Source organism: Apus apus, chromosome 2, assembly GCF_020740795.1.
Source record: "Apus apus isolate bApuApu2 chromosome 2, bApuApu2.pri.cur, whole genome shotgun sequence".
In the NCBI taxonomy this organism is placed as follows: domain Eukaryota; kingdom Metazoa; phylum Chordata; class Aves; order Apodiformes; family Apodidae; genus Apus; species Apus apus.
The window spans coordinates 42954172-42967945 of NC_067283.1; the positions used below are offsets into that span (position 1 = coordinate 42954172).

Sequence of the window (13774 nt, forward strand, 5' to 3'; positions counted from 1 at the left end):
GGGCTTGTTACACTGACATTTGTGCCTAACCCTTTGCTGTTGTAGATTTCTTGGGCATTTGTATGCAGCAGAAGCTCTCATCTCTCTAGACAGAATATCTGATGCCATCACTCACTTGAACCCTGAGAACGTCACTGATGTTTCCCTTGGGATCTCTTCAAATGAGCAGGATCAAGGTTAATTAATCCACACTTCTTTAGAACTCGTTATGCTTTCAGCTGCCTTCCTGCTGTAACTTTCTATATACAAATATAATGATGATTAAGACATCTTGTTTTAAGACCATAGGTCATTTGGGTTTTTTTGTTTGTGCTTTTGTTGTTGTGCTTTTGTTTTCCTGGCTTTGGTTCCTACTTTGTGTTTGGTTTGTCTTTTGCATGTTTGTCATTCCTTTGAAATGGCTAATTCTGTAGCAGAAACACATCTGCATATTATAACATTCTGGCTTGTCTGAAGGCAACTTTTGAAAGCTGCTTTTGTTAAAGGTGTAATTATGGTTAAGTTTGGGCTTCATACCTTCCCTTCCAGCTTTTTAGTCTCTAAACCAGGGTTTGGAGTACCAGTGTAGTCTATTTATTGCATTTAGTGAGAGAGGAGTAGGGAGAACTTAATCTGCATCTTAGGCTTCTTGCAGTGCTTCCACTTGGAAGTGTGTGTTCTGTACACATCTGCAGATGTAGAAGCAAAACACTAAAGACAGGAAATCTTAAATGGCATAATCTCTGGAGCAAACTATATGTTTTCCTTCTTTAATGTCAGACCATGAAGAAAGAAGCAAATTTGTATCTTTGTTATTTTTGTAATAAGCTTTAAAAAAGCTCATGGAACATGAACATTTTTGTGGGGTTTTCTTCTTTGCAGGGTCTGACAAAGGAGAGAATGAAGCGATGGAATCTTGTAAGTACCAACCACTGTATTCAGTAGAGTGCAGGAACTTCCTTGGCCAGTTCAGAACAAAAGTGTAAGGGAAAAAAGAACGTTTGTATTTTTTTCTTTATTGCAGCTGGCAAGCAGACCCCACAGTGTTACCCCAGTTCGGTCACATCTGCGCGAACAATGATGTTATTTAACCTTGGAAGTGCTTACTGTCTGAGGAGTGAATATGACAAAGCTCGCAAGTGTCTTCATCAGGTATGAGAAACAAATCTTAAGACAGCTTTAGGGTCAAACGTCCTGCCTTCCAAGCACCTTTCAGATCACAGCAAATCCTGGTGATTTCATAGCCTGGGTTTGCTTGCAGACTTTGCTGAGATGAGGCTCTCTTCTGTCTTTATGAACCAATCTATATTAGTAACATAAAGGGTTACGAAGTTCTTACTTGTGTAAAATAGTTCAGTACCACTATGGGAAACTTTTTTTTCCTCAATTTTGTCAAAACAGTGGAATATTACTAGGAAGCCTTTTCACTCTTTCTAGGTTTTGGGCTTTATTTTTAATGGTCCAATAGTAGTTTTTAAATCTGAGGAGAAAGTTCTTGGAGGCCTTGAGTTTACTTAGAATCATAGAATGACAGAATATTAGGGGTTGGAAGGGACCTCTGGAGATCATCTAGTCCAACCTCCCTGCCAGAGCAGGTTTACCTATGGAAGGCCACACAGGAACACATTCAGATGGATTTTGAAAGTCTCTAGAGAAGGAGACTCTACAACCTCTCTGGGCAGCCTGTTCCAGTGCTCCATCACCCTCACAGTAAAGAAGTTTCTCCTCATGTTGAGGTGGAACTTCCTATGTTCTAGCTTATATCCACTGTTCTTGTCCTGTTACTGGGCACCACAAAAAGGAGACTGGCCCCTGTCTGTCAGGAAGACTACTCAAATGCATTGTTGAGCTGGAGACTGAAACAGCAGTCTTCCAAATTTCTACTTAGTAGTTGTGCAGGTGAACAGGTTCAAATGTTGTGAATTTTTCAACAGCTTAAGGCAGTTGTCTTGTTCTTTTTCCTCCCAAGGCTTCCTAGGTTTTGGTAGGAGTCTGTGCTTGAGCTCTGTAGCACATGTATAAAGCCCAAAGGAGTGTAAGGCCATCTGTGGATATGAAGTATAGAAGGTCTGTGTGTTTGCAATAAATTAATTGACTTCATAGCTGAAAAATATTTGTATATGGAAAGCTCATGAACAATCCTTGTTAACTTTGTGTTCTGAACTTTGGAGCAGTGGATGTTACCTTCTTCACCTGTCACCTCACCGTGAAATCACAGTAGATTGGCCCAAGAATTACAGACACTTATGTTAAGTATACAGCAGATGGTGCTGCTAATTAGTGTGACACAATCTTGCAAGGCAGATAGTCTTTGTCTCTCCTTGCATGCATAAACCTGAGTGTATTAATTTGAAAAATCTAATCTTAGCTTGCAAATTGTTTTTTGGTTTTGTTAGCTAAGATTATGGTACCAGTCTTGTCAAGGGATGCTTGCTTTGAGCTGGACACTTCATCTTTCCAATCCCCTCTTCTTTTTCAATAAGGCTGCTTCACTGATCCACCCCAAAGAGATCCCTCCAGAGGCTATTCTGCTGGCTGTATATCTTGAATTACAGAATGGTAAGGAATTGACTTTTGTTGCCAACAGTAAACCCCTTAATTTTACATGTAAGCTGCAATGTTGACTCTTTTTGACACTTTTTTTTCCTTGACATTTACAGCTAACCCCCATAGGCAAATAATAGAACAAGTTCTTAAGTTTGTAAATGTCTTGTCCACCTAGATTTGGGATACAAGGGGAGAAGAAGGGTGGTGGTCATCATTCCTAGGCTTTATATTGTGCCACTATTTGGAATGACAACCTCTAGGCTCTGTCTCCATTCTACATTGCTATGGATTTATGTATTCACACCTTAATTTCCATTGTTTATTGCCATCCTGTTCTTACATACACCTGACTTCCTAAACATTCATCTTCCTAGCTGAAGACTTATACTTTGTCCAAAAATCAGCAGTCTTGGATAGACTCAGTGAAACTCTCAATGAGGTTTATAGTATAAAGAGAGCTTGAAAGGCTTTTCATTAAAAGACAACTGCAATTCAGGTTTCCCATAGCTGCCCTGTCAAGGCTTATGTAGCAAATACTGTAACAAAGCTTGTGATATTGATAACTCTCTCTTCCAAAGTCCTTAATTTTGAAGGTTCACTGTGTTTGCACAGGCAAAGAAAACCTCCACCTAAAGGGAAACTGGTAAGATTGCACTTGAATTCTGCAGTGTGAGCAGAATGGTGCAGCTGCTCCACTGAGGCTGTTGTGGTGTCAGACCTGTGCCCCTTTCAGCCTCAATACCCCAGCGTGTGCAGTCTGGTGTGCTGCTTCTCCTTCAGTTGTCTTGCACTGCAGGCAGGCAGAGGCTTGAGAATTTGTAGACAAATTGAGACTTCTACAAAGCTTTTCTGAGGAAGATGTTTCAAAGTTAGAATTCTGAAAACCCTTCTTTCTGCAACAAAATAGTAGGGAGCAGAAGAGAGCAGAAAGTGGGATTTATGTTTCTCACCTCCTTCTAAGTATATAACCAAAAGGAGCTACAAACAGTTTTCAGCTGGCAACAAAATGGAACTTTTCTTCTGGCACTAAAACTTTAGTGAAAGTATTTGGTAAGAAGGAGAAATGTTCTATTCAGATCTTAGCAGGTTTTCTCCTACAATTTTATAGGTTTAATTTCTAACAAAGAATAATTTTCCTGTTTACAGTGGTATTTTTGATGGGCCAGGCCTACAGGTGAAAATGACTTCTTGTTTTAAATATACACTTTATATATAAAGGCTTGACACTTGCATTGCTGTCTGTAATGTCACATTTTCAGGCCATTTTGTGTGAGAGCTAGAGTCTCACTGCAGAGGGGAGAGAGAAGAGGTGCTCTTCTGGTATTCTGGCATTATGGAGGTTCAAGCTTGATGTCTTCAGCTAAGAATAGATAGAATCAAACCATACTGGAGTTTCAAATTTACTTACATCTAATACTCTTCACATCCACATCAGCATTTTACTGAATGGGAAGACCACTAGTGTATGTGGCCTGGGGCTAGGGCTGGCTTGTTAGCTCTGTTCTGAGAACAGCAACTCCCAAGTCATACAAAAGTGGTTTTTTTTAAATTCCAAAATGGTCTTGTAGGTAACACACAGCTGGCACTGCAGATCATCAAGAGAAACCAGCTTCTCCCTTCTGTGAAGACACTCTCCGACATGCGGAAGAAGCCAGTGTTCCAGCCAGTCCACTCAATCCAGCCCATCCAGATGCCAGCTTTCACCACTGTTCAAAGGAAGTGAGGTCATGCTTTGCCTGGCTGCTGCCCTGCCCTTGGGGGCTTGGGATTTTGTATATTTTTTTTAACCTAGGACACCTGCATACCCCAATTGCTGGAGTGTGTTCATTTATGTAAATTTTTAATAAAACATGTAAACAAAAAGATGTACTTGGAGGTGTTTGTGAGGGTAATTTCATAAAGGAAAAGAGATTGGTATCTGTTTTCAATGTGTATAAGTATAGGCATATACAGGTACATGGCCTTAGTTAGAAGGGAAAGAGCTTTATGCCTGCAGGTCCTAGCCAAAGGTGAAATATTCCCCTGCCTCACCTGAGCTTCCTCTGGTTAGCAGTGTCTTCCAAATCTTTCTCTCCTGCTGCTGACCTGAAAGGATCTAAAAGGTTGTGATGTAAGGACATTGCTCTGCAGCACCTTGCTATGCAGCAGTGACAATTAATTGTCATTAATTCATATATATGAATTAATACAATTCACCCTTGCACAAAAGCCAGTCTCTGCCCCTTTTGATTTTGTGTTGGCAAGAAGGCAGAGTCTGAGTGAGAAAGGGAGTGAGCTGGGGCTGTTGCTCACAACCAGCGAGCATCTGTTGTCTTGTAATAGGCTACACCAGAGTGGGGATGGCGGAAGTTGGGAAGTGGCCCTTGCTCCTGGTTGTAGGCTGCAGTGCTGCTCCACCATAAACTCAAGGGGCTCTGCCTGTTTCTCCTGCCTCAAGAGTTCAATGCAAAAACAACCCACACCAAAAAAACAAACACTGATTATTTTTTTGTGAGCACAGGAGATGATCCATCCCCCTCTCCTCAGATCTCCTTCCTATCTGTTTCATGCCCTTTCAGCTGTTTAGATACCCTCTAGTCTCAGCTCCTGTCCTTGTGTCCCTGGCACTGTACTTTGCCTCCAGCCACGAGGAAGGTCACACTTCTAAGTGGCCATCTGGGATGCAGACCCTACAGGTTCTGCTCTCAGTAACTTGAGCATTGCAGAGAGGAGGCAGCCAACAGGACAGGCCTGGGTTTGCACTCAGGAACATGAACAAACAAGCCACGACTAATAGAAGAGCTTATTAGCCCATGTGCAAGGTGTAGAATGAGTCTGTGTCCCCTCAGTTAGCCATCATGAAACAGGACAACAGAAAGCTTGAGACCTGCTTCTAAGTCTCATATGTTAGGTAGCTGGTTTCTCTGCTTTTTAAAGCTTTCAGCATAATGAGCAAGCAGATGACTTTTTCAGTATTTTCTCTAGTGCTACAGGAGGCAGCTTCAGCTCTGTCTTCAGGTAGGGGCAAAGAGTTTAGGAATTAAAAATAAAAAAACCCACCGGAAAAAATGCATGGAGATCACCTTTCTGAACAAAGAGAGAAAGGGAGTTGATATATCAATCAAGTCAAAGTAGATTGACTGATTAAATACAAAAAGGTTAAGGATGCTTGCTGTGTGGTCCTGGGCTCTGAATAGAGAAGATTCTTCTCTGCCCTTCCCCACCCCCCCAGGAATGTGGGGCATTCACATGCAAAAGATGCAAACAGGCCGGGCCCAGCTCCCCCCAGCGCTCCCCTCGAGGCTCCATGAAGGATGCAGTTGTTATTCCCAGATACAGCACATCTTATCGCAGCTCCATTTGCATGTGCTTAGGAGCTTTCAGCTCTGCCCTCACACTGGCTGCTCTCCTGCCTTCAGGCACCCACAGCGACCATGGCAGCTCGGGTTGTTTTTTTTTTGCTCTGCCTGTGTCCCTGCTACTTGAAGAGAGGGATGGTGGTGATAACTTTCAGCTCCTGGGTTGCATAGTTAACAGAGAGGGAAAATAAGTATCAAAACACCTCTAGCAAGAGGGCAGTCAAGGACCTATCTCTACCTGTGGCAGTGCCCCCAAGTCCACTGTAAAACGAAGCAGTGAAGGTCAAGGACAACTGCAAGCTGTCCTGTTGTAAAAGCAGTAGGAGCAGGAGCCAGTAAACTCAAGAATAATTGTTATGTTGGGTTTGGGTCACTTCTGAAGGAAAGGCTACCTGTCCCTCTCCTGCTCGCCTCCACAATCCCAGCCAGCCTAGATTTCACCCCCACTACAGGTATGCACTGGCTACTATCTCCACAAGTGGAGAAAGGGGGCTGCAGTTGCACTTCCCTTGCCCCCAAGCACAGGTGCAGGTAACCCCTGTTGGTATCCCAGCCTCCCTGCCAACATGCTGGCATAGATTCAGAGCTAAAGGTTTTGGCAACAAAGAAGATGACAGAGAGAGAAGGATGTGCCATGGTACAAGAACCATGCAACACTTGCTCAGCAGCATCCAGAGCCATCTCATGGTGCTCAATGAACTTCCAGGGGCTAGTCTTCCTCAGGGAGAGAGCACAGGGAAGCCAAGATAATACTGATGAATACCACACAAATCTGGCCAAGTTAGTCTTCAAACTCAAAACCTGAGCAGCCTTCCCCCCTCCTTCATAGCATCATCTTTTTAACTGAAACTGATCTCTGTGCTGACATATTGCCAGCTGCTCCAGCAGCAAGAAAGAATCATGGTCTGGTCAAAGATTTTCATGGATAGAGCACAGTAGTGCTGGGCAGTCAGTTTTACACAGCTGAGGCTTTGGAGTTCCAGCACAATTAGCACTTTTGGAAACGAGAAGCCACCTCCATTTCTTCTCATGCTGGGAATTCAGTCACCAGCCTTAATTCTCAAAATGTACTTGAGGAGCATCTTCCCCTGCTCACCATTTATTTTCAAACCTTTTCCAAAGCAGTAAGGGAAAAGAACACCTCTTCTGCTTACCTCACTTACACTGCCGGTGTTTTGGTGGCTTTGCTTCACCACTCAGAAAAAGCGTTACTTTCACAGTTGCAAAGGTGAAGAAACAGAAACCTAGAAATGGACCTAGTAAGGTTAAAACCAGGAACTTCCTGGTAAAATACTTGAAAATTGCATGGAGTACAGGTGGTGAGTCCAGTATCAAAGCTTTTTTCCTCCAGTCATGACAGTGAGGCTGTTTTTTAACGGAGCAGCCAGGGAGGAGTGCAACGCTGCATCAAAACCACTCCTTAAAAAGAAACAAATGCAACACACCAAAAAAACCACAAAAACACTTCTCTCTGTAGCACCCCAACATTTCTTCTCTACCCTTTCAAAGCAGGTGCCCCTGGTTAAAGGTTTCAGTAGCCATCATCAGAGGCAGCCAGGTTCAAACTCAGGCAAATGCTTTCTTTTTTTGGATCCTGACAGAAGAGAAACCTTTGGCTGGGCAATACAGACACATACACAGATTTGCCATGAAAAAACCTCACATTTATTTGATTAAACAAAAATAAAATAAACTGCATAGGAACATTTTTAAAGTCCAGAGAGACACTGACTTTGTTTTAAGGCTGCCAGTAGCTGATACATCATCTCCTTGCTACATCCTTCAGCCTTCCCTATGGACCACAAAGATACATTCAGAAGCCTCCATTAAACACAAGGGTTCAAACATTTTGCTCACTTCTTCTACGTTAAAGTTTGCACATAACCTGTCATGCTTTCTTCTCTGCACTACTCAATATCTGACATCTAAAAGCATCATCTTTTTTTTGGTCAAGTAGAAATGTGATGCCCTTTTTGAAGCATGAAAATTCTTGTCACAGCCTGTTTCATTAATAATTAGATACAAAAGCTCTGAGCAGCTCATTAAAAGCAGAGCACTGTCTGTCCTGCTGAGACATTTTTATTATTATGAGGAGAGCAACATGATTAATCACCAAAGTAGAAAAGAAACAACTGCATTAGACAATAAACCCTACAAAACCCAAATTACTCAAGATGTCTCATGTCCAAGGACTGACAAAATCTTTCTGAATCCTGATGCAAACCTGCACCGAGGCAACACTACTTAAGCTTAATTAACAGCATGTGAGGCAGGCCCATACCTCTACAGTCAACTACATTAGAAAAATGCACATTTGTGACATTGGTTTCATGTGGATGACCTCCATTTTGTTCAAGGCTTCCAATTTCTACTTGCCTTAAATTGCAGGCATGTGTTCCAACACCCTCACTACTCCAATGAATCGTGCACAAACCAAGCAGCGCATGACAGGTAATGCACAGTACAAACAAGAGTCACATACAGTAAGAAACCCCCACCAACTCAGGTGACTAAGCACACCTTACAAACTAGTTAAAACCTTTTTAATCATTTTAGAAAAGAAACTAAAAACAAAACCCAGAAAGACCTCTCTCCCTCTGAAGGAAAAACTACGTTGTCTGAAAAGTACTCTACAAACCTATAAAAGGACTTTTTTTTTAAACTAGTCTGGTAGTTCAAAAGGAAGTTACTTAACTACAGCACTACACAGACACTTAACATTCAGTCAGTAAGGCTCTATGAAAAGAGCTTTAAAAATTATCTACCTGAGTTTGTAAGTTGATACAATCATTAATAGAAGGTCTAAGACCATGCAGGTACACAAAGATTTTTAGAACCATTATTGGTTAAACAATGATGGAAAAAGATGCCAGTCTGGCTCACTAACCCGTAAGATCACTTGAGACATCAATGTACATTTTCCACCATAACATTTACCAAAACCAACGCAGCCTATGGTTACTAGGGGTCGCCTGTACCCACTTCTATCACCCCCTAATATGAGCAGGGGAGGAAAAAAGATTTTGCAAATATAGTATCTGAAAATGTGCTTCTGCAACTTTACTCCACAGTTAAAACAAGGGGCATGTTGCATGTCACGATCAAAGTTGCATAAAACTCCAACATACTGGTTTTAAACTGCCTCTTCTGAGAATGAAACTAAACTGCCCTCCAGGAATAGGAACTTGGTCGCTTTGTCATGGTGGAAAAAATTCCATTGAGTCATGAAAGCTACTAGTACAATCACCAAGTCAAAAAATATCAGGATCTTATTCCCTTCAAGCATTTGGTATAGCATTGTGTTTACAGCAATCATAACATCAGTCTTTCCAAACAGGACATATCTGTAGGCATGCATAAAAGTTTCTCTTGTAGAGAGAAGACCTAAAGGTCTTATGGACATAAGAACACTGCAAATGAACATTAAGGATGTCATGTCAACTAGTAGTGTCATAATACTGAAAAAAGGTTACATTTCCATACTCATAGTGAAAACAGAACAAACTCAAGTGTTTCAGGTATCTCCCTCCAGTTTGCCCAAGCATATGAACATTTGGTTTCATTTACAGGTTCTCTAGCAAGGGCAACTTAGTATCTCCACGGGCAGGCAGCAAAAAAAAAAAGGCAAGCAAAAGCAAGAAGTCACCACATTGTACACACTTAGTATCTCTGTTTAAATTAAAATGCTTGTCCAACAGGCAGGATTAATCCTTCTCCCAGGCAGATTCCCAATTATTTCTCAAACCTGTTTGATGCTAAATTGAGGTAGATGATTTACTTCTGCAAAGTGAGGTAGAGCTTCAGGAAAAAAATAGTGGCATCTCTAGTTGTGCATTTTGTACCACAGCAAACTGGGTTTCAAACTCCCAAGGACTCAAAGACCAAAGGTACAATATTTGTCTAAGTACCAGTGTTCATTTTTTATACAGCTCCAAACTGTTTGTCTAAATATCTCTATCTTTAAATACCCTATTACCTTTTGGCACCATTTGGCTTACACTCCTTAAAAAAAACCCCCACAACAAACCCAAAACAAAAATAAGAAAAAACCCAACAAAACCAAAACACTTTGGCACTTTTTTTTTAATACCAGAACTGAACAAAGAAATCATATGATCAAAGGTATGGCAAGACAAGCCTATAAACCTGCTCTCTTTAGAATTTAATTTTCGTTTAACTGCATCATAGCAAACTGAGCCCATTCTCTTGCAATTCCAAGGGAATGTTGCATCCAAATGCCCTGTTCTTCTTTCTCCCAACTCGGTTACATCCATCCCAAATATATGCATTGATTTTTCAGGTGTTGTCCTTCATCCCTTGCTTTCTTTACAAGTTTTAAGGTTTATGAGCTTCCTTAAAAAAGTCATACTTATACTAACTAAATAAAAAGGAGTGAATTATCTCAAGGACATGCATTATCAAGTCTGCTTCAGTTTGCTATTAAAGCTCCTGCTTAAACAATTCTGAAAAAGGACAAGATGGCTTCATAGGCTGAATCCTTCACTGCCATAGTGACTGCTGATCACATTTTGTCAAGCAAAAAAGTTTACTGAGAGCCACTGGTTTAACCTGGCATAGTGAAATTCCTTTGGGAGTTCTAGTAGACAGGTCTGTCACCCATATCTGTTGTTCCCCAACATCAGAGCTAAGAGAAAGAGGCACAAGCTCACCTTGCCCTTCTCTACGCCATTTCCACTAACTAGTTCAGAAGATTACCCTGAATTCTTGCGCAGTTTACAATCCAGCTTCAAAGCCTTGTTTTTCTCTTTGCACACTTTCACTACATATATGATTCTGGGGCATTAACCTGAGAACATGCACAGCCTGAGAACACATATGGAAAAACAGAGCTAGGTTTGAATCTCTGAAGTGTTACTTTTTCAAAGCCCCTATGGGGCATCTGATGTTGGCATTGTATATTATCACTACTTACTTTTGTTGCATATAAACCACTCCATTTTATAAGCTACACTACCACTTTTCAATGAGACCAAGTGTGCTTAGCACTATCTATGACAAAGATAAGGAATTATTTTGGGTAGCTAAATTGTAGTGTTTTTAAAACGAAAAAGCTCCCCAACATATGAGGTCAAACATTTGAGGTTTGGTTTGTAAGCAAATCCCACTGAATTAAATAGACAGCAACTTAGAAAGAGTTAATGTCATTCCTCTTCCTTGACAGAGCTGGGCTAGGGTTTTGTGCAATGGCTCCATACAAAATAGCAAAGAGCAACTTCAGTGTCCCTCACCTACTACAAGGTGCAGCCTGGAGGGGGGGGCAAAAAGCTTTCTGCAGTTCCAACACAATCCTGAATGCACACTTTTTTATAATGCCTGGAAAATAACTCCTCTCTAGCCCCAGAGAAGAGCAGAACCCAACAGGCATTAAAGCATGAGAGCTTTTCTAGCATAGTCCAACACTGTCAGCCACTCCAGTCAAGGTATTAACAGACCTGGCATTTTTATTATAGCATGATAGGAGAAATGCAAGGACACTGCAAACTAAACATTAAAGCTTTTAAAACCAGTTTTCTTTGGTATCTAGATCTTGCAGGCTATTAGTTTTCACAGCCCAAGTTGCAAATAATTCTTGGACTGAGTAGTACAAGACAAGCACAGACATCTGTCACAACTACAGGCCACCCCTAAGAAGGGAGGCATAAACACAAGCAAAACTTGAAGAAGTTGAAGGTAAACTAGCTTTCTCTCATACCCACATTTTGAGTAGCGACACAAATTTAATGACAGACATCTATATAAAAGATTATCCTTTAAAGACTATTTTTAAACCATGCTATCCTAAGGTTAAGCCTAACTGAAACATACTTCTTTGAAGAGTTTGCTTCCTTGAGGCTTTAGCTGAAAGGCAGCACAGTTATTTTATCTTATTTAGTTTAGGTATTTTTCTTCACTCTTCTTTCAAGAGGTTTTGCCACCTCACAGATCAGTCCTTCTGGCCCTTTAGTTTAAGCCTCCTCTTATGTGGCAGCTATCTGCACACAACATCATTATTTCTAGAAAACCCAGAAAGTTAACACTCCTTGGAGGGGAAAAGCAGCAAGAAGGAAAGTGCACCTTGTAATTTCTCACTAACTTTTAAAGACCCTTTCAATCTCATGTCACTTTTGTGCATGGTGGCTGGCAAAGAGATGAACCCTTTCCTTGGAGGATGGTTAAGGCTCTTCAGACTTTTTGGTAACAACCTTATGTTTCAGAGATCTTCTCTTGCAAACAGTAAGGTAAATCCCATGGCATTTACGGATAAATACTTTCCATTGCAGAGAGACAGAAGTAGTCCTCTGTTCCCTACAATAACCACTCTTTTTGCCACCAAAGGCCTTCTCCAGAGGGTAGAACAGCTCCACAGAGGTGGTATCTGCATTAACAGCTAAACTGGAATGCAAGAAATTGAAGTATAAAACCTAGTATTTCCAGGGACTCATGAGTCACATTGTGCTCAAGAGATCTCCTGTTCTCCTAATATGTTTCTGCTCTCCGTAAAGCTGTTTTTATATCCCCAAAAGGTCTAACTTTCCCCAGCCTCCAAGCTTTTAAGAATCATATATCTATTTATCTGTTTTACACAGAATTCTTTGGTACTGCCCTGAAAAGAAGCAGCAAAGTTTCATCTTGATGCAGTTTTCCTTATGCTGGTACTGGTAACTCGTCACTTAGATCTAGACCAAGAGATACATGAAACTACAGGCCCACCCCACCCTAAAAGCTACAGCAGACCTTCCTGAATTTTTCAGTCCAGCTCTTTGGGGAATCCAGAAAGTGAAAAAAAAAATTGTCTGAAAGTTATTGCAATCCTCTTTAAACACAAAAAAACCTGTTGGCTTATCCAAAATGCACCCTGAATCTCCAAAGCTGTGCTTATTTCTTACTTTTGGAAAGAGGTACCATTTCTGCTCTAACAAATCAAAATGTTATTCCCTTGAAGTCTCTCTATGGGGAGGGGCAAAAAAAAGCTAGTAACTTCACAAGAAAGTAAAACAAAAGGGTTTGGTTTTTCCCTGTCTCAATGTTCCTTGTAGCCTCTTCTGTTATCCAAGTCAGGTGCACTGATAAAAGTAACAGCAACTTTTATAAAACTAATTAGGTTTCAGGTGAAAAGGTAAAAAGAAATACTCAATGACAGGATACATTAAAGGAAGCCTTGCTTTTTATCTAAACTTTACAACGACTGCACTAAGCCACTTAAATGAACAATTTGGTTTAAACTTAAAGAATTTGTGCATTTTCATCAGCTTCGCTTTGTGCTGTTGGATTACTGTGTTTCAGAAAAAAAACACACAGAAATGCCAAAAAGATGCAAACTTAACTCTTCCCAGCGAGTGAATCCCACTCACTTTCACAAAAGGTTCAGAGTTGTCTGGGAACAAGACGCTGTGCTCACCAGTAAATCAAACACACTGAGGTATAAAAAGGAGAACAGGAAAAAGTTCTCTGCTGCAGCAGCAATTCAAAAAAAACAAAAGTCCCCCCTCCCATAGTCCCAACCCACAGAACTGCAGTATGGTCAAGAACACAAACTCTCTACTAACACCTACTACCCATTTTCTCCATTAAAAAAGTTACATAGAGCCTTTCTTGGCTTAGTCTACAGAATGCACCACACAAACCACTTAATGTGCAGCACAGCAACACTTGTTTGTGCATGAAACCCCATGGTGGGGGGGGAGAGGTAAAACGTTCTGAACTGTAAGTGTGTGGGGATGGGAAGGGGGAGATAAACCAGGGAGGGAAGGGAGGACAATGAGGTAGATAGAATTTAACTTTACAGGCTCACTCCCTGCACAAAAGATAAGTACATTCATCTGTAAAAAAATTAAAGATGAGGTAGGTTTGAATCAACGTTGTATTTTTTTTTTTTCATTTTCTCTTAGAAGAATTTCCCTGAGACAGTT

General features: G+C 41.0%; 1 protein-coding gene across 3 annotated transcripts in view; it reads left to right on the forward strand.

The window, feature by feature from the left end:
• The window catches only part of CNOT10 (CCR4-NOT transcription complex subunit 10), a 32957-nt gene extending 28562 nt beyond the window's left edge, over positions 1–4395 (forward strand). For all 3 annotated transcript variants that reach the window (XM_051612896.1, XM_051612897.1, XM_051612898.1), the window contains 5 exons: positions 46–176; positions 862–897; positions 1004–1131; positions 2463–2538; positions 4095–4395. In XM_051612896.1, coding sequence (XP_051468856.1) covers positions 46–176; positions 862–897; positions 1004–1131; positions 2463–2538; positions 4095–4249 — 526 coding nt within the window. In that variant the 3' untranslated portion in view covers positions 4250–4395. The remainder of the gene's footprint in view (positions 1–45; positions 177–861; positions 898–1003; positions 1132–2462; positions 2539–4094) is intronic.
• Positions 4396–13774: the final 9379 nt, after the last annotated feature.